Here is a 25,582-nt window from a genome sequence, read left to right as displayed (position 1 = left end):
TGAGCTATGAAACCAGCCGGGTAAGGCACCACGCTGGAAATGTAGAGCACCTTGCTGCCAGCACAGCACGTGGGTAGAAGCCTGCCTGAAGGTTGCCAGGGGTCACCTCCATGTCTCCCAGCTGCCACTGGGTGATTGGTCATTACTCCTCAGGTGGAGGCAGTCCTATCCGGGCACCATGGGACTGCCCATGTCCAAAATGTCACCTTGAGCTGGGACTTACCTCTTCTTTGGAGGCAAGGGTAGGGTTGCTTTCTGTCCTCGAGACTGATGGGGTGCTGCTCAGGGCAGCGCTGTGTACAGTTCTTCAGTCCCTTTGGCCTTCTGGTTTTAGGGTGCACGTGGGTCAGATAGGTCCTCTGCTGTAACGTGCAAATTCTTTGGTGATCCAACAACTACACATATCGCTCTTAGTCATAAACGAGGGAAACCTGATCAACCCATCTGTTAAAAAGAGAGCAGTCTTTGTGATGGCTTGTGGTCATGACTCTCACTTACAGATTTTGGAAAAAGGGTTTCCCATTTGTGCTTTTTGGTTCAGGCCTGCTGCAATTGTGACCTCTAGTGGAAAAAAAAGGCAGTCTGTTGTCATGATGATTGTGCAAAGAAATTCACTGAGTGTTGCAATATTCAGTGTGTCTAATGTAGTAGCATATCCAAGACTAATTAATGGTAAAATCCCCTCAAGGCATTGTACTACCTATAGGAAAAAAATGTGGTTTGCTCCCAGGAATGCCTCCAAAGTCTCTTTGCATTTTTATAAAATCTGATTTTTATGGGAGTGTAGTCACAGGCTTTCAGGAGGAGACTTGGAAGAATACTCCATTGCAGAAGCAGAAATTTGCTGAAGAAGGCTCGCTTCTACAAAGTCCTGCTGTTATCTCACTACAAGTTGCAGTGACGGTATTACTTGAGTGCAGATTTGCTGAGACACTTTTAGATATCAATAAGAAAAGATTTATCTTGTCATTAAGCATGCAGGCAAGATTATCTGTAAAGTATAACCTAGGAATACAGCAGTCTGAACACAAAGTGCATAACGTGGCAAGTGGGTGTCTTTCCTGCGTAGCCTCTTCCCACCCCTCCGTAGTCAGTAAAATGATGTGTTCTTTGCTTTCTTTGATTTCTAAATGATTGAATGTTGCCCTTGTATCATTTACTGAATGGATTCCTGTGCGCTTCTGTTTCCAGCTCATGCAAACCAGAAAGCAGACTGTTCATTACAAATGTCAGTTAGCTGACCTGTCAAATAGTTTTGACTTTGGCTATTGGCAGTGTACAGGTGTATTTTGTACTTGTGGATTGCTTATTTATTTATGCATTTAACAGCTTGGATGCTAAGGATTGTAAGTGATTGATCACAGCTCTCAGTTAATGGGAAAAGTCTCGCCAACTCGAATATTTAGGATGCTTTCCTGAAGGGCTGCTTGGTACAATATTCTGAACTGCTGATGAAAAGCAGCATTGGCACGTACTGGAGAGTTGGAGAGGTGTCCTGTGACATGCAAAGCACCTGGCTAATTGCAGAGCAAGATTCCAAAAGCTCCAGAGAGCCTTCATCTTCCCCAGCCGGGAGTTTGGAAGCTGAGCCTTGGAGCTTTAATGATGAGCTTTGAAGTGTAGCAGGGAATAGAGAGGCGTTCCCTAGGGATTTACAGCATCTCGTTAAGATGCTACATGGTGATAAGTGGCAGAGAAAAGAGATTTGTGTACTGGCAGTGACTGAAGTCTCTTCTTATTTTTCAGGGTATGAACATAATCTTTCACGTAGCCCTGGCTCTCTTGAAGGTAAGTCATTGATTAGAAGCTTTTCTTATTCGACTGTGTGGAATGTTTGAATGTACTGTAATGAAGGGGTGATCATGGTGAGACTTCTCCTCATGAGTAGAGGAAAAGTATGCACTGAGGTAGAAATGTCTTCAAAACTATACTTACGGTAGATTCGTTTCTAAATTAAACTTAATCATATCATGAAGTTCCTGGTACAAGGAATGCAATCTTAGCGCTTAAGTGTCTCATATGAGACTGTTTAGAAAACAATTCTGATTCACTTCACAGTGTATTTATTTTATGGCTGGGTTCTTACGTATAAATACTCAAGAAACGTGATGGAATATTATTTGGTGTCAAATATATTTGCAGTGTCAAGAGAGGAACAGAAGTCTTTTGTAGAATGGATAGCTTCTATACTTGGTTTAGACTTAGAGCTTACCTAAAGCAAAAACAAACACACAAGTAAAACCCACCTGCAGGCAAACCATTGGCCCTTCTGATGCTAGTGAGACAGCTCAAAATGACCTTGTATCAACCTTCACAAGTTGGCTTTAGTGCAAATCCAGTCCTTACATGGGCACATGATACGGAATTAGAAATTCCACCTTTGAATTCAACTAATTTGGTCCAAAGCTCAGGGTACAGCAGCCTGCCAGTATTGACACAGCAGCCCCGTGACGTGGATGCAGGCTAGTATCATTCGCCTGTTGCTGGTCCTCCAGTGTATTTTTCCAGTTCTTCCTTATTTTCCTCCAAAAGGCGAACAGCTACTTGCTGAGCTCTTCACTAAAGAGCAATTTTCAGGGTCTCAACTTTTGCAGCACGCAGTCCTACAGCACAAGTGCTCCACACTAGGAATATATCTGTATGCATCTATATCTCTGTCTGTCTGTGTGTGGTGGTGCTGCACTGCAAATTTCAAAGCACTGGCAATCACTCAGGGTAGAGTAAGCTAAGTGGAGGACCACAGGTAAGTATAAGACAGCAGGTAGCATTGTGCTAAGGAAATGTCCAAAGTAACTTGTGTTATGCAGTTAGCATTAAGTGGTGGTGTCATTTTCAGCATGAGCATACGTATTAAATGAACCAGCCTATAAACAGAAAAATTGGTTAATGTACGTTTCCAGGGAAGTGCTCCCACGCAGAAATCTAAATTTGTATACACAAGAAAAAGAAGGGTGGGGTTGGGAGGAGTGTGCGCTCTTTTCTGCCTGTTTTGTGATTTATTTGCAACCATGGAGGTGTTTGTTTTCTGCTTTTGACAGTCTGTGTGGTTAAAGGGCAGCGTAGCAGGTGATGGCATGAGAGATAGTGAAGAGGTGAAACCGAGCCTCCAAGTGGCGGCCAGTTGGAATCAGAACTGGAAACAGGTAGAGGTAGCAGCTTATGGATCTTCAGCTGAGGTAGAAGAAAAGGAGGAGTGCTTGTGCTGAGCTGAAGGTGGCTGGCAAGGCTTTCGGGGAATTAGAATTCAGTTCCACGTAGCTCTGTGGTCTGGCTTGGAGACCATGAGTGTACACCCAGCGATCTGTTTTCCTTGTGTTTTCTACTGCTGCTGTTGGAGACGGTTGAACTGAGGTTAGCAACAGAACAACTCTTCAGGAAACACGATAAGGCTTGGAACGGTGAATAGGAACTTTTTAATGCAAAAAAATTAGCCCGGTTTCTTTTAACAGAAAATGTTCAGTCCTTTCCTTGTACATAAATATTCCACAACGCGCTGCTTTTCCAGCTCATTGTTTCTCTTCGGCTTTTCCAGGAGAGGAAAATCCAAGGAAGCGTGTTGTCAGTTTTGTTTTAACTGTTTTCCAAGCTGAAGAGCTTTACGAGTTGCTTTTAATTCTGCAGATAGCAGATCTAATACTTAGGCAGGGTGCTGTGTCTGCTGCTTCTCCATCAGCCATAGGCTCTGAGTGGAAAGGGAGGTATTATCCTGAGAAGGCGTTGCTATATCACAGCCAACAGCAGCTACAAGGAAGACATGGATAAGTAGGATCAGTTTCTAAATCAGAAGCACTCACGTCAGAGCACATTGCCGTAGTGGTACCGTCACGGGGCTGGTGATTGTATATCATCTAATTAGCATTATGATTGGATTGCAAGCGTGGGTTGCTGTTCTTTTACAGAGGAAAACTTGCACTTGGAGTCCGGAAATAATTTTTTCCTATTGAGATGTGTTTATAAGCCCTTGCAGTCATGAGAGACAATGTGCTTTAGCTTACTGGTTGTTTTAAATGACAGAAAGTGAATGTGAGCGCTGCAGAGAAAGAGCACTAAAGGCTGTGAGGTTGTAAGGACGTGCCTGTTGCTGGTTCGGAGGTGAACAGAAGCAACTCCTAGGTTTTGTTCTGTCTTAAAACAGAGCTATTGTTTTCTCATCCTCAACCTCTTCAATTTAGTTTGGAGGAGGAAATCATTCATCAGTGGAATATCTGAGTCTTCATTCTGTAGATGCCATTTTTCTTACATTTTTGTGAAGTGTGTGCCCCTCAATCCCTCATTAAATAGCAACAGAAAGCTTTTCGTTTGAGCTCCCCCTGACTCACTGCGGTTTCTCGCTGTTCCAGCCAGCTGCTCGTGCTTAAGGTGAGTGGCTGTTGGTTTGGAAGCAGCAGTGCTGCTTATGTGAGCAGTTCATAGAATCATAAAATCCATAGAATGGCCTGGGTTGAAAATGACCTCAAAGATCATCGAGTCTCAACCCCCCTGCTAAGTGCAGGGTCGCCAGCCACTAGACCAGGCTGCCCAGAGCCACGTCCAGCCTGGCCTTGAATGCCTCCAGGGACGGGGCATCCACAACCTCCCTGGGCAACCTGTTCCAGTATGTCACCACCATCTGTGTGAAAAAATTCCTTCTAATAGCTAACCTAAATCTCCCCGTCTCAGTTTAAAACCATTCCCCCTTGTCCTGTCACTATCCACCCTCGTAAACAATCACTCCCCCTCCTTTATATGCTCCCTTCAAGTATTGGAAGGCCACAATGAGGTCTCCCCGGAGCCTTCTCTTCTCCAAACTAAACAAGCCCAGTTCCCTCAACCTTTCCTCACAGGAGAGGTGCTCCAGCCTCTGATCATCTTGGTGGCCTCCTCTGAACTTGTTCCAGGAGCTCCACGTCCTTCTTGTGCTGGGGGCCCCAGGCCTGGACACAGTACTGCAGATGGGGCCTCACAGGAGCCGAGTAGAGGGGGACAACCCACAAGTTACCCACGATATCGCAGTGCTGTGCTCTTCAGAAAATAAATGTATGTTTGAGGCACTAATGTGTCCTTTCCCTTTCCCCCTCCCACATTCTGAGTGTGCAACAATGTGGATTAAAGCTCCTAAGCAGTGGAGGCCGCCCTTTGTAGTTGGGCCTCAATCTGATTTATCGACAGCAAAACAGCTTTCATTTCCTGTAGGATCCCAATGTTACTATGCTTTCCAATATGTGCCACTCCAGCGGGTGCTGCTTTCTGTGCTCTGCTCATCAGCATGCTGTCGGCCTCGCTATCCAGCTGGTGGCAGCATTTTACAGCTCGGCATGAATCACTCAGTTACATCACGTTGAGACAGCACCTGAATTAACATTCAGTGAGCTGCGCTGGTAGCGCAGACGTCGCTTGCTTTTCTTTTTCTGAGCATCAGATAAATGCAAAGCACTGAGGTGGGAGAAGAACCCTAGGGCTGAAAGAGGCAGCAGAGAAAAGCGTGGTTCAGACAGCTCAGCAAGCAGCACTGCACTGATATTTTCACTTAAAATCCCTGGTAGGACTGTTAGTGGAACAGGAAAATGAATCATTCCAGTGCCAGCGTACTTTCAGATCTCTTTTGTCATCAGCTGGTTAGTTTCTTTGTTGGAAAATAGCCTGGAGAGGAGAAGACTGGGAGGGGATTATATAAATGTTTATTCAATATCTAAAGGGCAGGAGTCCAGTGGATGGGGCCTTTCTGGTGGCGCCCAGTGACAGGACAAGGGGCAGTGAGCACAAAGTGGAACATGGGAAGTTCCATACGAATGTGAGAAAGAGCTTCTTTAATGTGAGGGTGACAGAGCTCTGGAACTAGCTGCCCAGAGAGGTGGTGGAGTCTCCTTCTGAGGAGATATTCAGCACCCATTTGGATGCAGGGAACCTGATGTAGTGACTTAGAGATTCACTTCAGTACCCTGTTATCTTCAAGTCACTGCTTCTGTATGGTGTTCCTTGAACTCAGCCAAATGTAAGCAGCATTTCTAATGGTTGCTCTGAGTTCTTAAACTCTTTTTCACTCCACAGTATCAAATAGCAACAGTATATAACACAAACATGACAGTTGTTGTGGTTCCTTGTTATTTCTGCTTCAGTCTTTCCATCTCAGCATTGTTTATGCCAGTATGTGCCCTACAGATTAAAAGAGAACACTAGCTACAAAGACAGCTGCAGCGGATGATGCTATTAATTGAAGTAGTTGATACAGAGATTCCCTATATTAAAAAGAAGAAAAAAAATTATCCTAGCTTAGGAGAATTATTTGATATTTTTTAATTATTCTGTATGTGGACTGAAGAGGACCTTCTGGGCCAAAGAATTGCTTCTCTGCTATATTGCACCATTGTGTGACGTGGCATCCATTTTATAAGCTAGCAGCAGCAGTGATGTGCTGGTGGAATGCTGTTTCTCTTGTTGCAGTCTGAACTTCTTCCTGAGCTTTTTAGGCTTCCCTGCTCTTACATCAATACTGTCATCTTTTCTTAGATAGTCCCATACAGGGACATGCTGGTTATCCCTTTGAGTTATGTATAGATACCAATCATATTCTTTAGTACACAGCCTAATATTCTTGGTATTCTTGAACTTCTGAGCATCTTAGTAGTGGTCTTCTGCATTTGCTCAGATCTGTATTTGTCTATTTGAATGAGCTGTGTTTTCTGTATTGACATTGCATTTCCTTATACCTAGAAAAATTTATTTTTCTGATAAGTGTGAGGATTGTATGATTCTCTAATTTTTTATGGGCATTTGACCTAATCTGTCTTGGATTTTGTCCATCATTTACCTCAGAATTACCACTTGTGCCAACACGAAACTTCAACATCTGAAATTTTGCTCTGTATTTAAGATATTACTCAAAAATTTATCCTCGTGAGAAGTGGACGTAGCAAAGATAGCCAGAGCAGTGATTGGTTCTCATGGGCCTTGGACTCTTTTGCTTATGGATGAGTTGTACCGAACTGTTCAGGGATCTCTGCGGTTTGCAGTGTAAGCCAAAATGGCCATTGTGACATCCCTTAAGATGAAGCTGCCTTTTATCCCCCAACACTCATCCGCTGATGAAATTAAAAAGTAGGGTGGTCTTTTAAAACAACACAAAAAGCCTAAAGATTCATGTGGTAACAGCCAGTAATGGAATCCTTAATCATGGAAGGCGTGAAGAGGTGCTTCACTTTCTTTGCTTTGAACTTGCCACCCGTGTGTTTCGTCGGGTTGGAAGGGGTTTGGGGCAGTTCATACCTCTTCACTTTCTCCAGGCCGCTCATGATGTTGTAGGTCTGCTGTATCCCTCATCAACCGTCTGTTTTACAGGCTTGATAATTTCAGTCTATTTTTTTATCTCCTCACTTGTTAGCTTCTGATGAGCCTTATTCCCTCATTATATACCTCTTGGTCTCTGTTATCTCCTTTTTGAGGTAGGAGTAATGCATGATGTTGAAGACGAAAGCATGTTGTGGAGCTGTATTGCAGAATAAAGGCATTCTCAGTTTAAATCACTACGACTTTCCTATTAATTCCTACCATTTGCTTTATTTTGTTGACCTCTGCTGTGGTATTTTCACTGAACCATCCACGGTAATGCCAAGATTCATTCTGAGTGGCAATTGTCAGCTATCATTTATATGTAAAATTGGCACTTTTTTTCCCATATGCAGCAGTTTACACTTATGTACACTGACTGTTCATTTACCGTACTATTGCACAGTCACTCAGTCTCTTACAGTCTTTCTTCAATTCTTTACTGTAATCCCTGAATAATTTAGTAGCATTTGCCAACATTGTCACCTCGTGATTCATCCTCTTTTCCAAGTCCCTTAAGAACAGGTTAACCAGCATGGACCCTGGCACAGGGTTGGAATCTGCTCTGAAAAGTAATTGCTTTGTCGTGTTCTCTCTGATGATGTTAGAGATGTAAACTTCAGTAAATTCAGATTATTCTGTTGCAACTAGACCTGAAGAACAGAAAGGACAAAGCAATTTCTGATAAAGTAAGAGGTGAAGCACTCATTGTGGGCATGATGTAATTCATATGGCTTTTCAGAGCTGTTCTGGTGCAGGGTTTGTCTTATCCTTTTGTAAGAAAGAACTTGAAAGAGCTTTCCTTTTTGTTCTTTGAGTTTTAGATTCTATTTAGCTTTTCAGAGCCGGTTATTTTTTTGCCACTAAAATGTTAAAGACAAGCCAGTTCCCTTTTTTTTTGGGGGGGGGGGAGCGGGGGGTAGTTGACATATAAAAGAGAGATGCTGTCACACATAGACATCGATCAATTAGCAGTTGACATAGCAATTAGGAAAATGTTCAGTTTATCTCAGTGCTGACCTTTCAGTAGCACACGCCATTATCATAAGAAATTAATATTCTTGTGGACACGAAGCACAGGATGGGAGGTAAGGCCAGCAGGGCTTCTGCAGAAAGACAGGGGCAGAGGGAAGGCACAGGGCTGGGCTGCTCTGCTTGCTCAGGGAGAATGTGTGGGCAGGGAGGGGAAGTAGAAAGGGAGAATGAATCCACAACATTTACACAGGGTTGTAATTTTAAAATTGTGGGGGGTGGGCAAGTTGCTGCTTCTTACAGCAAATTGTCGTGCCTTCTTGAACATGCAAGTGAGAATGCTGTTATGTGGGAACGAAACCAGTATGAGCATTTAAAACCAACAGGTTTGTGTTTGGGCACTGGGCGCTCCTGGCAAAATATTAAGACAGAAGCTGCAATAATCACAATGCACATCATTTTTCTCTGTAGAAAACATTCCAAGAAGCACAAAACTCCCACTTCAACCATCATAAAAAGATAAATAGAAACCCATCATTCTCCTCGATGTCACGTGAGCCTTCCCTATGTATTTTCTCCATGTCTGCTCCTCTGTATATGTAACTCAGATTCCGTATGGTTTGCTTTGCATAAAGAGCATTTATCCATGAGCCACTTCTTCAGAGTTCAGTGAACCTCTGCCATGACTGAGCTGACTTAATGGCAGCAGTGCCACGTGAGCGGGCATTTAATGGCCAGAAACAGAATGTAACCATTCTTAAAAGACCGGGTAATCTCCAACATGGAAGTCAAAGCTCAAATAATGTGCGCTTACCCTGAGGCATCCTACTTACTGTGCCAGTTACTGCCTGCTGGGCCATTTCCAGGTTTTGTGTTGACTTCAGCCAGGCCTTTCTGAAGAGTCCAGGGCAGCGAGCTAATGGCAGGAGTGAGAGCAGCAGAGTCTGCGTGAAAGACAAATCACAATTCCTCATCAGACACAAATAAAAGTAAGACGTAGTGTTCAATTAGGATGTAGAAATATCTGAGAATGGTAGGGAGTGTAAAGTCTCAAACTGCAGATCTGATGACAGGTTGCCCTTATGCTCTGTAATAAACAGTGAGCGTTGGATTTTAGCTGACAATTTAGGTTTTTGATGAAGCCTTGAAACTTTTCAGGGTTTCTAAAACCTCTTTTTTATAGAAGAAGTCCAAGGCTGATGTAAAAACTGTAATGATGGTAGTAGACCACATCCCTTGGGATGCTTGTCCTGTAGTTAATTTTCATCATTCCTAAAAGTGTGAACCTTATTTCTAACCTGAATTCATCTGGTTTTAGCCTCTAACTACTGGATCCTATTATAACTTTCTAGAATTAAAGACTTTATTTAATAATCACTTCATTCCATTATTCATAAGCCCAGATCTTACCCACAGTGAACCAAATCTCGTTAAGTTTGATTTATGCAAGGAGAAATGGAAGGCTTTTCACGCGGCCAGCTCTCCTCATGCTCTGCCCACAGGTTGTGCATGGTCCCCCGTGACTCTGCCCATTCTGGTCTCTTCCGTTTCTTCTTCATTTCCCAAAGCACAGAGTGTAATGCTCTCATTTCTTCCTTTTTGATGTTTTGAGTCGTGTTTTCATTCGCATGTTGAGGATAAAGCCTCGATGCTTCTTGGATATCATGCTTACTACTGTGTGTTTCAACTAGATGTAAGCACTTGTTGTATTTTTTTCCAAAATTTTCAAGCTGCCTTCCTTTCTCTAAACCCTTTTACCCGACAAAGATGGTTTTGTGAGGTGAGAATTCAACCAGTGATGAATAACCAGTCAGCGTTATGGTGCTGACTTACACACAAAATACTGAACTGGAAAAAAAGCTGGAGTCTTTGGAACTGCACGCTGATGGAGTTGGGGAAGTGCAGAGGAGTTCCCATCACAGTGTTACTGTAATCTTAAACTGGAATGGAATGGGTTGGTTGTCTTAGGATCATTAAGGTTGGAGAAGACCCCTAGGGTCATTTAGTATAGCCATCACTGTTATGTCCCTCAGTGCCATGTAGCTTCTCTTGAACATCACCTCAGTAGATGCCCCTGAACACAGCCAGGCTGAAGCGCTGTCACCTTCACTGTCACAGCTCTGTCATCTGCTCCTCTGGGGGGAATTGCATCTCCAAAGCAGTGCTCCACAGCCTGAGAGGAGACAACCTCTATCAAACAGCTCGCTCAGTACTGCACAAGATACGCAGGTGCATTAGTTGGCTTCAGCTCCACGTTGTTGTGAGCTGTCATCTCTGACCTATAGCTTCTGCTCTTTCTGCTCTGTCCATGCTCCTCCTGCTTCATGTGTCCCCATGAGTCAGGCTGACTGGTGTGGATGGGGCGTTTTTTGATTATTGTGTCCTTTTCTTCATTTACTTGTTTTCATCCAAGGCAACGTACTTGTACTCGAGAGGAGTCCAGCACGGGTGGTGTATCAAACTGAATTAAATGAATTTCTTTTTCTCATTTCCTCCGTCTTTTGCCGAATTTATTTATGCTTCTTCATTGTGAATTAAATTTGAATTTTCATATTTTAACTAGACACGAACATGTTTCCTGTTTCAATTCTGCAACCCCGAGCTAGCGATTTTTACTTTGTGTCGCTATTTTAACCAAACATGATGTTTCTGAATGTGATAAGCACGTGATTTTTATATCTAAGTATGCAGTGCAGGATCATTTTCAATTACGATGGTTTAGGTGTCTAGTATGGTTGTGGCATGTTATGATTTTCTTTCTTTATGATGGGATACCACTCTGTGATGGAAATGTGCATTGTTCTGTTACAGAGCCCATTTTATAGCTAGGCAGTGTGGAAAGGCAGCAGCAGCAAAGCACAGTGTCTAAATGCAGGCCTACGAGCTCCATGACGTGCTGCCTTGTCCCCAGGCAGATGGCCAGGGCACCTGGGGAGGTGCAGGGCCGTGGACATGTGACATCACTGCTTTCCTGACAAACGTGTGGTTCATTTCTAGAGTTAATTCAGAGCACATGCTGACATCATCCCCTCCCGGCCCATCGTCTCCAGATTTAGAAATGCCTCCGGAGAAGGCAGGGCTGGAAGTGCTCGCTGGTTATTTCATTCAGCGCTGCACAGGCCGTGCAAAGCTGGCTGCATCTGCTGCATCTGCCCTTCCCTCGCCAGCAGCCCCTTGCTGTCTCCTCCTTTCCCCTTTCCAGTGCATCAGGGACGGGGTCCCAGCCCTACCTGCCCATCTCCGTAGCACACTTTGTGCCTGTGTTATTCAGCGCCACGTTGGCCAGCAGTCACTGTGCTGCCTGGCAGTCTGCTTTCTCCCTACCCACCGAGGATGCCGTTCGTGTACGTGAGCCTGGGATCCAGCAGCAGAGCCTGTCACAGTTGAATTGATGGGAGATGGAGGGGAGGGGAGCCCATCCGTCCCGCCGCTCACTATTGGCTTCTCATTACGGCATTCTCCCCCGAGACGCACGCTGCATGCTCATTCCCCCTCCCAGCCCCCTCCTCCCCATCCCTTCATTGCCGATGCACAGCGAGAGGCAGCAGCAGCCGCCGCCACGCTTGTCACCAGCCCGAGCTTGCAATGAGCTCATCCTTTTCTCTTTGCAGCTCCAGAACTGCCCCGGCTTTATTGCTCTTATCGCTGCTGCTGTCTGCTCTCACACACAGCCTCAGACACGCTGAGCCCTGAGAGCTCTCCATCGCCTTTCTTGCATCAGAGCTTTCCCGCACTCATTTTCTGCCATTTTCCTGCCTTTTGGGTACATTTTAGATCCATGTTTTCTTTGGTTTGTGTTTCACATCCTCTCCGGACTCAGCCTGAGCGAACACAGCGGATGATATTTTTCCTCGATTCTTAGCAGAGATGCTTTTCTTGCTCTGAGCGTCCGCCGTGCTGTAGACGCCCATCCGAGCTGGTGTCAGAGAGCTGGGGTTGGCTCTCCTCACCTCGCATTGCACTTCTGGAAATTGGGGTTAGAAGCCTGTTCTTCTCACTCTGGATACCTACTGCTTGCTGCTGATGGAAGAAGGGGTACCTTGCAAAACTCCAGCTGCCAAGCTCACCCCGCCTGTCAAAAAGTCCCAGGACATGCATGACGAGAGGAGCAAGCTGGTGAATGAGTATGCATGTCGGGTGCTGGAACTTCTGGGGATGGGGCATCGCCTGTTTGTGCCTCGGCTGCTTGCGGTGAGATCGCGTTTTCTTCCAATTAATTCATTGTGAATTTGCCATCTTCCCTCCCAAACCTGCTTCCCCCGGGATTCTGTACACTGGATGGAGGTGGGGGAACTCACTAGTTTTTTTTCTCTTGGCTTCTCCCAATCCAACTCTTCCCTGTGTCCAGGAGGGCTGGTGCAGTGATACCTGCAGTATCAGGAGGGTCACAACCCAGGTCTCTTCCCAGAAAACATGTCCTGAAGCGGTGAATGCTTTTGTTCTCAGTTCTGTAATGGTTCCAAATAAGCGTGCTCTGTCTGCTTCTAGGTGCTGATGGAAAGCGCTTTAATTTGCAGCAGCTCAAATTTGATACTCGGGACATCAGAGGTTTGTTTTATACATTTTAGGCAATCATAAAAATTCAAGATGTGGTGTACTGTAGTTTTCTGCTGTTTCGGTGAGGCAATTTAAGTAAAAAGAAGTTTAAAATGCTTGTGTGGAATAATCTGGGAGATAAACCGTTAAAGCTGTTCTCATCTGTCATAGCAAATGATGTCTGTCTGTGAGATGGCCTGAAATTGGCGTGGCATCTTACGGCACAGAGAAGTGCACTTTCATCATCGCTGCTGCTGCACAAAACACACCCAAAGCCACAGAACAGCGGAGGATGCAAAGTCAGTCCCTCGCCCTGGCTGTGCTCTGGGTGCTGCCCTGGGGTTTGGTGGCACGGCACACCAAAATGTCATTTGGGTGTCATGTTTGGGAATAGGCTGCTCCTACTGCCCCATGCCTTATTTCCACACCCTGCGTGGTCCCGTACTGTGGTGTGGATGAGTGACCTGTCTTGCATTTTCATCGTGCTGCTGAGCCATCGCTGCGTGTTCTGCAGTACCCTCGGATAAGAGATGGTGTTGCGGGTGGTGGAAGATGCTCGGCGTTTAAGTAATTACAAATAATAGAATGAAAGAAAGGTGGTTCGTTGCACCTGTGTGTTCCAAGCACTGTGGAATGACAGATGCAATACCCACACACTCGCGGACTGCTAGTAAAGCGAAGGGCAATTTGGGTATGCCTGCAGTCACTTGTAGAACTGGGTGTAGCCAGGGGCTAATAACGCCTGGCTGAAGGTGCTGTGTGTGAGCACTGTGCCAGCACAGCTCCTAGTGCACCTTAGTGCTCCCCCACCCCATTCTGCAGCCTCTCCTGGACGAGGGCTGCCAGATCGTTCTGAACTGGTTTGTGATGAGATAGAACCACTGGGCTTTTTCACTTGATTCATCGGGCTTCGGAGCTGGCCCTCCAGGTGGGGAATACCAGGAAATTTGTGGACTTAGTCAACTGGGCAGTGAGCTTTGCTGAATGGCATTGTTATATTTATTTTAAAAGGGAGGGAAAAAAAAGGGCAAAACAATGCTAATAACATCTGTGCTCTTGAAGAGTGTTGATTTCTAAAACGAATGCCATCTCCTGTAGGTTTTATTAGCTACGTATTCCTCCTTGGACATAGATCCCTTTTGACTGATCCCCCTTCCATAGAGGAGGAGAGAGTGTTTCTGATGATTTTTTAAAAATATCTGAGGACCAAGAATTTGCACTTTAATCAGAGCTAAAGATAATTCCAAACCCTGCAGTTCTGTAAAATGAAGAACTAGATTCTTCTGAATGTACATAAGGCTCTTCCTCTGCTGTGGTTTTGAGAACAAATGCCTGGGACAGGCAGAACATAGTAGCCATAGTAGTGCTGTGTGAAAAGCGTGATCCATAACCTCAGAAAATTTCTGGTCACCTTCTCACTGGTGTCATTGTATGTGATGGTGGGCAAGCGAAACTGATTCGGGTGGATTTTACCCCTCAGGGATGCTTGTGGGTGGGTGAGGATGGGGGATTTGTTGTTTGTACCAGCACACGCTCATCAGTATTTTAAGTGGGAGACAGAACATTACCTTTCGTAGGCTGGATCTGCAAACACTGGTGGTGTTTGGAGCAGAGGTGCAGCACTGTGTATATGCAGTGGGAAACGTGAGCCCACTGCTGGGTGCCAAATTGGGTTTTACAGAGATCATAGACACTTGTGACAGCATAGCTTTCACAGCCAAGAAGGGGACAGAAGTGTTGCCAATGGGAGGAGCCCATTGGTGGTTCATGTTGGCAGTGCGTGCCAGGTCTCTTCTGCTAGGACACGTGCCCAGAGCTGTGTTCCAGGTCTGCACTCCCTGGTGCTCCTCAGCAGCTCAGTGTCCCCCTCTGGGGGTCATCTCAGGTCTGGAGCTCTTCTCTCAGGGCAGCACGGAGCCAAACTGAGCAACGTGCAGCATTGCTGCTGCCAGTGGAAAAGGAGCAGTCAGGGTAGAAGAAGGAGCTCCCATGTCTTCATTGTGCACTGCAGATTCTTCAAGAACTTAAAACCACATCTGGGTATGCTGAAGATTAAATATTACAGTCTGAAAAAATAGCGTAGGGTCACTTGAAAGTATTTTGGATTTACTGGTAGCACCTATAATAGTGGAGTGGAGTATGGCCAGATTCTCCTCCGCCTTCCACTGGCTCTCTTCTTCCTGACCCATGACTGTGCAACAGGAGATTTATGCTCACTGGCATTCTGTAGAAATTCTAAACAGATATACTATAAACACTTAAGTCTATGGTATTTTTCAGTCTGTTTGTATAGAAGAAGAATTACATCAAGGATACGCAGTGTGGTTGATCGGAAATTTCTTCTGCTCTCTTAGTTCCCAGCTGGGAACAGGGGATTTAGTTGGTGTAGTCAGTGAGGATGAGACTGCAGAATTAATAACTGAAGGCTGAAGAATTAAATTAAAGACAAAAGCCAAGCCTTTGTCTTAATCACATTTCCCTAAATATTTTGAGAGGGTAGTGGTAATAGTAATAATTAAAAAACAACACCATTACTTAAGTCTTTCACAAAGAGCTCAGATTTTTCTCTTCTTGTTTTTCAAACATCTGCACATTCCCTGCACTTCATCTGTATACTTGAATGCTTCCCTACTGCTTCTGCAAAAGGGCTTTTCCTTCATTTCAGCCGTTCCATCCAAGGCCATTTTGTGAATATACTGAAATACTTCAGTAATGTGGGAAGGACACTTGAGGGGACATTGAGCCAAACCCTTCAAGGCAAGCAGAGACTTCAGAAGTGCATGGTTATCGGAGAATCTCCTCTTTTGCCTGTTTTCTTAATGTATATATTTTAAAGAAAAGTATGATTATTTAAGAATTACATCTTGAATATTAAAAAATGCCCTGGAGCCCCCAGGTGCGCAGCAATGCCATGTACCTGCCAAACTGGAATTAGCGGCTCATTAGACTTACAGATGGTTGAGTGAAAGAAGTTGTTGGTGAGATCTGTGAGCTGAGTGACGTGAACCAGCAAACTTACAAAGCCCTGCCAGTCCAACAGCTGCCAGAAACGCCTTCGTGATTTATTGATTAAGATCACAAAATGTCACGAAATGGGAATCATTGAATATCAACAGTGCTGTATACTTCTTTTGTACTACGTATCCATCCATCCATCCATCCATCCATCCATCCATCCATCCATCCATCCATCCATCCATCCATCTCTCTTTCTAAATACACAAGCATACGTGCTTCTATTCACATACTGGTTTTTGTTTCTTGTTTTTAATTAGTACCTGAAAAGGTTTGTTTGCGTAGTATGTACAAATGTATGTATATACAAAATAGACAGCCCAGTTAACATTGATCTTAAAAGGTCACTTTGATTTCTTGTCATTTTAATAGTGAAGCTCTTAACTTTCTGATCAACTGACTGTTTTGATGAAGTGAAGACACACAGCAAGGTACAGAGAGCTGAACATCCGGGCTGCACCACTCACATTACTGAAATACGCAGTATGATGGGTCATCATTTTTCACAACAATCTTAATTCTGCAGCCACCACTGCAGTTCCCATTGCCATGGCTCACCCTGCTCTTAAAGATTTTAATTGACCAAAGGTTTCTCAGACCCCAGCCTTCTCAATAGCTGCAGTATTGTGAAAGCAATTGGTTTCAGGGTTGTTGCAGTGTCATTGTAGCAGTGATACAAAGGGAACCCTGGGAGAACTACCTCCAAGTAGGAGTTTTTACACGTCTTTGTTGTTCTGACGTGTTTGCCTCTGTCTTTTTTGGCATTTGTTTTTTTTTTAATGAAGTGCCATAGGCATAAAGGATAGGTGCCTCTGCTTTTCTGAGGTTTGATGGGATAATTTAAGTGTTGATCTTTAACATTTTTAAAAATCTATTCTTTCTCCGTTGGTTTCTCAAACAAAACCCCAACAAAATTCAAGAGCCCGAAATACATGATGTTAATTTTTGGAAAGCTAAAACAAAGTATACAATTCAGGTAGAAACGTCTAGTTGGGCGCTCTAGGAAAAATGTTTCCTTAAAATTCGGGCAACTCAGCTCCTGCTAAAATGGTAAAACTATGACAACAAGTGTGCTCGGTGTTTGTTTAGTGCTGGGAGCAACTGTCCAGGAGCTGTGATTGAAAACAGCCTCCCACTGCGTTGGAAGCGTGGCAGTCAGCCTGGCTGGCAGCTCTGCAGTGCAAAATCGATAGCAGCAGCAAGATGGGGTTTGCAGGCTGCCCCTGTCCCCCTGCAGCTTGCTCAGAGCTGTGGCTGGACCAGCAGGGGCTGTAGGGCTGTGAGGACAAGAATGCAGCAGGGATCTCATCTTCATCAAGGGTGAATCTGCAGTGGAATAGGCAAACACTGCTTTTTTCACTGGTGTAGGCTGCCTGAGGAGTGGGGGAGTCACTGTCCCTGGGGGTGCTGGAGAACCGTGGAGGTGCAGGACTGAGGGGTGTGGGCAGTGGGCATGGTGGGGGTGGGCTGGGGTTGGACTTGGGGATCTTAGAGGTCTTTTCCAGCCTTAACAGCTCTATGATGGATCAGCACTGCCCAGCTAACGCTGGCTGGAGCTGTGTCATGGCACCGCCATGCTGCGCCCTGCAGCTGCTTTGGCAACAGGAGCTCATCTGCAGCAGGGCATAGCACGCATCGCCCTAGCAAACCTGGTCCAGAAGAAAAACTCTCTTCAGAAGAGGAAGTGGATGCCTTGGCCAGAATTGTGTTCGCGAGTGGGTCTGATTCATTGGATACCTCAGTGCACCAGCTTGCTGTCAGTGTGACATCAGTCTTGCCTCGGCCAAGCAGCCCTCCTGCCAAATTGCTGTGGGCACGAGAGGATGTGCTCGTTTGTAAAGCTGAGCAGTGCTCGTCAGCATCCTGACGGCAGCTGTTCCTGTGTGCCTGCAGGGATGACCCAGCAGCTTCCTTGCTGCCGGGGAAGGGAGGATCCAACAGATCTTCGGGGAGCTTAGAGCAGTTCGAAGACAACGTTTGAAAAAAATAAATACATTCTGCAGCTGCAGGGAAGCAGATCCTCCAAAGCTACTTCAGCTGCACTTACCATTTTCTCACTCTTGCCCTGTGATTAATGTAGCAGAAGCTATTAGTAAGTGCTCAGCAGGGTGTACGGTATAATAATCTTGGGACATATGTAGGGTGGTAGATCACCAGGCACAGCTTTCGTCCTCGTGTGGTGCCTGAGCTCACATCCAGCAGGCTTTACCCAGGGGCTGTGTTTGCATTTGGCTCCACCTGTGTTTGTGGTGGCACTGGGATGCACACCTCGCTCACCCTGCTGTACGTTGGCACGCTTGTCTTTATTCCTTCTGCTTTGAAAAGAATTCCCGTTTCAAGGAGACGTCCTGAACGTGTTCTCTGGATGTCCCATCTCTGTGAGCCTTTTGGAGGAGCTGTCTGAAGGCTTGTGTCTGCTTAGCCGTACGATCTCGTCGTGTGGTTCTTGCAGCTCCAAAAATGAATTAATTTGTCCCCGAGTCATGAATCATATTACCTCCTCAGCAGCAGAACGGGATTAGTGCAGAATGTTTTGCATTTCTGACCTGTTAGGCTTCATACCACAGCGAGAGGTACGGTCTTATGACAGAGACAGAAATAAACATGGGAAGCGTTCTCTGGCACAGTGTTCTTTGAGAAACGGTGTCACAGACTTCTGCACACCGACTTGCTGATGCCTCCTCTGAGTCATATGCATTTCTCCTTCTGCTCTTAATGTCTGCAACCATATATATCCGTATATACATTGTCTGCAGCGTTATAAAAGCCAGCACTGTGACAAAGCATAAGCTCTCTAGAACATATTACAGATTCTCGTGTTTCTTTTTTTCGTTTCTTCCTCCCTGAGCTGCAGCTTGACGGGCTTTGCCAGAATCCCTTCCTTACCCTGCAGGTGCAGAAGGACAACATACATTCGTGTGTGGCAGCGGCTGCAGCCCTCTGCCTGGCATTCCTTGGCTAGGTTTTAACCTCTGGTTTGTTTTATGAGATAGGGATTAGAGAGCTGACGGCAGAGGTGATGTCTTTTGAGCCGCTGTGAATATCAGCGATTTGGAATACATTCAGTAAATGTCAAATCTGGTGAAACAACATGACTTCGTGTTCTCAGTGTTTATAGAGTAGTTCTCTGTGTTTGGTTGCAGACCTCCAAAGAGGACCTTCTACAAGCCGATTTTGAAGGAGCTTTAAAATTCTTCAGGGTTCAGTTGCCCAAGAGGTACAGAGCTGAAGAGAACGCCAGGAGACTGATGGAACAAGCCTGCAACATCAAGGTAAGGCAGCCTGCATTTCTGCTCGTTCACCCTGGGCCCTCATGGCAAAAGTAAGGTGCAGTGCTCAGGAAGTACAGCACTGAGCTTTTCCCTCTTTGCTTTGCAACAACCTTCGTTTTTAAAATAGTAAACTCGTGATCAAAAAATGGAATGATCAGAACTCACTGATCCATTGATTGATATATGAGCAGTGGTAGCACTAATACAATGAATCAAATATCTGATAATCATATAGCTGAAGGTCATCGTTATTTGCTTTGTCCCGATGCTGTTGAATTGCGGAGTGCTGCTGTGCGATACGGTTGTATTGGAGTAGAAACTGAAATTTCGTTTGCTTATAAGGCTTACCGAGATGGGAAATCTTGTTATCCAAGGCTGTGCTACCAAGAGGGAGGCTTGGAGAACATCTGGAGCGCTGGCGTAGGGCTTGGAACGAGTGATGGCAAACCAGAGCAGCCTGACTCAGTTTTTCTTGGTGGAAATCTATTAAAAAGGGCCACAGACGTGCATAAAACTGTCATTTTAAAGGTTGGGCATTTCTTCTGGGACTTTTTTTGTTGTTGGGACATGTATAGCAATGGATGGGCTTTAATATCTGATCTTGAAAAAAGTGCTTTTGTTATTTCTTGTAAGCGTGAGTGCGGATGGGATGCGTGTGTTGGTGTGGCTCTATGGCTGGCACCGTATGATGGGACAGAAGGCTCCGCTCACACTCAGCTCTTACTTGTGTCTCTCCGTGTATTTATTCATTTGCTTTTGTGCTGCTTCAGTTCATCGTTTATTAAGTAAGAGCTCTTTCCATTCTGGTTAAAATATTGGTCTTGTCAAAGAGCGGGGCTTGCCAGACTCGTGATTACTCCGGCCAGAAACAGAGATGATCTGTGCAAAGCTTTTATTAAAATTGGATTTGAGATTCGAGCTCTGCTGCTGAAAGGGTACCTGGGAGTAAAAGACAGCTGGGTGTTCCATGTGCAGTCGTTTGCTCTGTTCTTGGCAGTGCATCACTGAAGGACATAGCAAGCACGGTAAATTTACCTTTTTGCTCTTGACTGGTATTGGTGAGGCAGGGTGAGGGCAGGCAGGGACAGAAGAGAGCACCCTGCCTCGGTTGGTTGTGCTGGGGCTCCTGCCAGCACTGCCTCCCTTGGTGCTTTGCTCAGCCTGATCCTGGGTCAGTTACGCATCCCTGCTGAGGCATTCCGTGCTGCCTTGGCTATGTTAGCTCGATGTCCCACGTCACATTAAAACACGGGGGTTGGACTGACTTCATGTTCACAGCTGTTATTTATTGGGATCAATTTTTCTCACTTTTGCCAACAAAACGTCTCTAGAGAGCCAGGTCTGAATGAAGAGAGGGTAAACCTCTGACTGCGGGTGGCACATTAACTATTTGATGGGCGGTGACAAATCAGCTGATAAGGGAGAAGGTGATTGAGAGTAATTAGTGTGGGTTTATGGAGGGGAAATCACACTGATAGCTTCTGTGATGAGACGGCTGGCTTAGGGGATGAGCACAGTCAGACTTCTGACACCGTGACATCCTCATAGACAAACCTCTGAAGTGTGGACTAGGTAAGTGGACGGAATCTGGCTGAGCTGCCCAGCCATGGCAGCCTGTGGATGGAGCAGGGAGCATCCTCAGCAAGCTGAAGGTGGTTTGGGGTTGTTTACTTTTCTCAGACTTGAGTGGTGATCAGTCACAGTAACGGTTTGCCCCAGAGGTTGCGGACTCTCCATCTCGGGAGGCACTGACAATGCAAGTTGCCCTGAGCAGCCAGCTGTCCTTCACCCTGCTCTGAGGTGCTGTGTTGGACAAGGTCCCTTACAAGGTCCATGGTTCTGTAATTAGATATTATAATTGTGGTATAGAAGTGCAAAGAGGAGCTCGTAATTGCAGTAGTTGACGTGGTCAAATAGGAAATTATGGTCTTGATAATTAGCGTCAGAAGAGGTCCCATGGAATGCAGAGGTTGTGTGAAGGGTATTTTTCTGTCTTGTTGAATGCAGCAAAACCTGTTCTGTTTAAAAAAGCTACCAACGAACAAACCCCCAACCGTGTATTTTCTGTGGAATAAATTGGGCACCATGTGTCTCTCGCTGCTTCTCACTTGGGTGTTAGTATTTGTAGACCAAACACCAGATGTTTTAAGGGTAAGTATCACAGAGTAAGTGCCAGGGAGTGTTTTTTAGGACTGTCAACTAATGGCTGAGGCATAACAACTAGAGAACAGAATCAGGGTGCAGCCAGGCTTCATGCTCTTGGTGTATCTTTTTCACACTGCTACGAAACAGGACCTTACCCAAGTAATAATCCACCTCTTTCTGCTGTTTTAAACATATTCTGCCCTGAGCTCTATCTGTCGTGAATCTAGAGAAGGCAAATGAGAAAATCCGTGGTGTTTTTTTCTCCTTAATTTCACAGTGTGGTTTAACTCAGGATTTCAGCAGCTAACCCTTGGATTTTGAAGGTGCTGCGTTGGAGGTAGTAGTTTTGTCATCCTATTTTTAAAACAAATCTGAAAGAATTAGCATCAAACTCTCCCTTGAGAACTGTTCTGTGAATACAAAGAAAAAGCTCCTATTAATTGAAATTTGTATTTAAAGTGTGGTAGAGTCTGTCTCCTTCAATTAAGGGTTATCTGCGGTGATTACTCACCAGGTCTGAATTTCCATAACTTACCAGTGAGGAAATTGCTGTGATTGAACTCAATGGAATTAGACATAACTGTAGCATTTCTCAGCACTGGTTGGTGGATGGTATTCCCTGTCTGAGGAATGTTTTGTGGTGCTTCATACTCTGAAATGATATTGCCTAAGAAGCTTCCCTTTCGTTTTGGCGTGTGTTACACAGGTGCAGAGTTGAGGTCCCACTGATATGTGGCTGATGTATTATATCCCGTGTTTGCAGAATGCAAGGTTGGTTCAGCTGGGGGAGGCTGAACTGGGAAGGTCTCTACTGAGACTCTTAGAGTAGATGGAGTCCTATTTTGCACAAATTTCCCAGCTCGGAAACAGCCAAACAGAGGAAAGGCATTAATTCTCAGAGTAGGACAGCAGGTGCTAGTTTAAGGGCTAATAAAAATATAATAAGAGACGAAAACGACATAAGATGAAAATTTAGAATTAATATATGGGAGGTTTTCCTCCTTTCTTTCCTGTTGGTCTTCCAGTCTGAGATGACCACACCTTTCATTTCACTATAGCCTTTATGGAGGAGGGGATGTGTTCCTCCCAGAGCATTCCCTAAGCTTTACCATTGTAAAAATGGGTTTAGGGGTGGTTTTCTGCCTGAGCAGAGCAGGTTGCACATTATGTCTATGTGGTAAGGAATTACTGTAGAATGACTGATCGGCCCTGCTTTTTTGTACTCACACTTCTAGGGGAGTGGAATTCAGGAGTTTTTCTATGTGTCTGGAAGCTCAGTGTGATGAGCGAAGGAAGTGTTCCTTCTGGATGAACGAAGGCTAACCTGAGTGTTGCTATCTTATTAAAACAGCAGTACCTGCTCAATCGACCTCTGCTGTATTTTGCATCTCGTGACACAGTTTTTCTTACAGCCATCTGTGTTTGTCCTAAGGAAAGCATAATGTTCTTTGATTTTAATACAGGAGACCTGTCACCTCTGTTCTTATGCTTGGCTTCAGTCTGTTGAGCTGTAGATTGGGACAAAGGAAGTCTCACTCTGAGGTTTTCCCCATAGGGCAGTTTCTGGGTCTGACAGCATCCAGGTGCTTTCAGGGATTCCTGCCCATTTGTGTCCTGTGGTCGTTACGGAAATCAAGAAGAGTTAACATTCAAAATCGGTGATGTTGCAGATCTAGAAATGCCCTGAAGCCCATGAGTAAAGCCAGAGGTAGCAGGGGCTCTGCTATGTTTCTGTCTCATTTCAGGGTTGTTCTTGGTGTATTTTTTTCAATAAAGTTATTATTTCAGTGTTTGGAGTTCAAAGTGGTGTTTTGAAGCCAGCGCCATACTGATGTGGATGCATTACTGCTGTTTGATCTGGAAGCAAGTTTTTGCAGGCATGGTTTAACAAGGAATTGCACATTGATTTCTGTGAATTTCAATGGGAAGAAGGAAAAATAGCTCTCTTGCTCTCCTGTTCCCACTCTAGTACGTTGTCTCGCTTTGTGTTTATATGTATATATGTGTATTTATCTGCTTACTCAGGTTTTCTTGCTACTGTGAGAGGTGGCAGAACACCACAGATGGAGCAGAAAGCAGCCACAGAAAGCCCTGAGACTGAACGAGCTTTTTCTTCCTCTGGTTCTACCCACAGTGTATCTAATTCATCTTCCAATGTGAAGGGCAGGAAAAAGATTGCTCATTTATCACCCTCTCAAGAAAAGGCCAAACCAAATTGAAAAGAATTATGTTTAGATCTATAGAAAACCCTGCCGTGCCTAGATATTTTTTCTTATTAAAAGCCAATGATCAGTTCCACATATTATGTCGATGCTGTTATCTCCAAGGCACAGGATCCTGTTGTTGCCATGAGGAGGGCAGTAGGTTTTGATGCCCGCTCTGTGCTCACCTTCAGCTTCTTCCTTCCTGCTTGGCTTTCTGCTGCACTGCAGTGCGACAACCTGGCATCTGACAATCAGATTGGAGTGGCTACGCTGGATTTGGATGTTTAATAGTCTGTCATCTCAGTGATAAGTGTCAACTGTGTGGAAGAAGTCATCAGTTGAAATCGGTTTCAGCTAAGTAATACTTATTTACTTGAACTCTGCCTATCTGGTTTTCCAGCAAGCAGACACGATGCCCGCATTTGGTAGTGAGATAAGATTGTCATGGTGATTAAGCATTAGGAAAGCTGCTTTCTTTTTCTTCTTTTATTTGCTTTGAGTGAGTATTGTAAATGAAATCGGGTAGACTGTTAATTTTTATCAACAAGGAAGAAATGATATCATTTTCTTATTAATAATTGATCACACTTTAACAGTCTAAAGCAGCTTTGTAAACTGACTGAATACAAATATTTTGGTGTCCTTGTAGTAGTTGTTAGCATTTGTACTTCTGCTGCAATGGCATCGCCAAGAAGAGCGTTGAAGGTAAGGGTCTTTACAATACTATATAAGTTTGACATGGAAGAATGGGTAGAAATATCCATTGTTTCTATTTGCAAGAGTTGTATCACAGCATATGTCATTAAGAGACTTGCCCTAAATATTACAAGTTTAATTTAGTAAGGTGGGGGCATCTGGAAGTTGTTCCATGGTCCAGCAGGCTGCAGATGGGAGATACCCTGAATTTTGTTTTGTTGAGCGTTGTGCTGCCAGGAGCCCCAGCTGTGCCCCATGATAGATGGCTTCATTTTCAGAGTTGCGGAAGGAAGGCGTGTTCAGGTCTTTTGGCTTCATCTTGAGTCTGGCTCTTTCCTTCTGGATGAGTAACAGCTCCTTTCTGTCCTCACTTCTTGGATCTCTATCTTCAGTAAAACCTACACGCCTTTTCTGGGACTAATAAATTATCTGTAATAATTCCTCCCTGAACCTGCTTTGTTAGCTCTCACGTGGGAGGAGGACGCTACCATAGGGTTGGGTGGATAGCACAAAGTTACAGATAATCTACAGAGCTGGCTGTCCCTTGCGTTCCTCCACAGTAACCTAATGTTACCTGACCTTAATTCAGAATGACTGGGCATGTCAAGTGGAACCTAGCCAGAAGATTTCCTTGCATGCTGTATTTGCCAAAAGCTCATTTGGATCATGCAGAACTGTTAAGATTTTAAGTTGAATCATTGTCTTCACTAGGAGAAACCCCAGTTTTGGGGGCAGAGAGGGAAATTAATTTTATCTTCCATCCTTTTTGTGAAAAGGATTCTGAGAATAGTACAGAGAGAATAAATAAAGGTGGCATGGAGTCTCACTGTTTGATGTTTCTTTCCTGTCAAGTATATCACAGTTTAATGACAGTAACTCAGTTCTTTGAGAAAGAGAAACTGATTTTTTTTTTTCCCTAGGTTGAATCAAATGCATTTGAATCGCAGGTGCAGGTTGGCTGGGGGGTTTTGTTAGGTCCTGACTAATATGGTGACAAGTTAAAATGTCGTATGAACAGATTTCTACCTCCGGTGGTCTGAAGGTCAAGTGGTTGCAGAGTATGTAGAGTTCCCATGGTGAGCGTAGTAGTTGTTTTGGTTGTTCTTCAGAAGCAAAAGTCTCAGCTCTCTTCTTTTTTTTGAGGGATGCCTTGAGTTTGAATATTGTGGAAGGCTGCGATGACGATGCCCAGCAGGTTCCAGCACCTCTTGTTGACACTGAGATGTGTTCCTCCTCTAGGCCTTTCTGTGATGCACAAGAGGCTGTAGAGAAAAAAATCGTAGAATCAAGGAGTCACCAAGGCTGGAAAAGACCTCTAAAATCATCCAGTCCAGCCGTCCACCTATCACCATATTTCCCACTAACCCATGTCCCTCAGTACAACATTTAAATGGTTCTTGAACACTTCCATGGACGGTGACCCCACCACTCCCTGGGCAG

The 25,582-nt window shown here is 44.8% G+C and overlaps 1 protein-coding gene across 7 annotated transcripts in view; it reads left to right on the top strand.

Annotated features, from left to right (window-relative positions):
• RABGAP1L (RAB GTPase activating protein 1 like) overlaps positions 1-25,582 on the top strand; it is a 208,717-nt gene that overhangs the window by 134,115 nt on the left and 49,020 nt on the right. For 6 of the 7 annotated variants that reach the window (XM_021404053.1, XM_021404052.1, XM_021404048.1 and 3 more), the window contains exons 18-19: positions 1,747-1,788; positions 18,969-19,097. In XM_021404053.1, the coding sequence (XP_021259728.1) occupies positions 1,747-1,788; positions 18,969-19,097 (171 nt within the window). Of the gene's footprint in view, positions 1-1,746; positions 1,789-3,059; positions 3,144-18,968; positions 19,098-25,582 lie in introns of those variants that run through there. The other variant, XM_021404055.1, reaches the window with a different exon arrangement.

This window comes from Numida meleagris, chromosome 7, assembly GCF_002078875.1.
Source record: "Numida meleagris isolate 19003 breed g44 Domestic line chromosome 7, NumMel1.0, whole genome shotgun sequence".
Classification (NCBI taxonomy): Eukaryota; Metazoa; Chordata; class Aves; order Galliformes; family Numididae; genus Numida; species Numida meleagris.
Note: the sequence above shows the minus strand (reverse complement) of the source record. Positions and strands in the feature narration are given on the sequence as shown.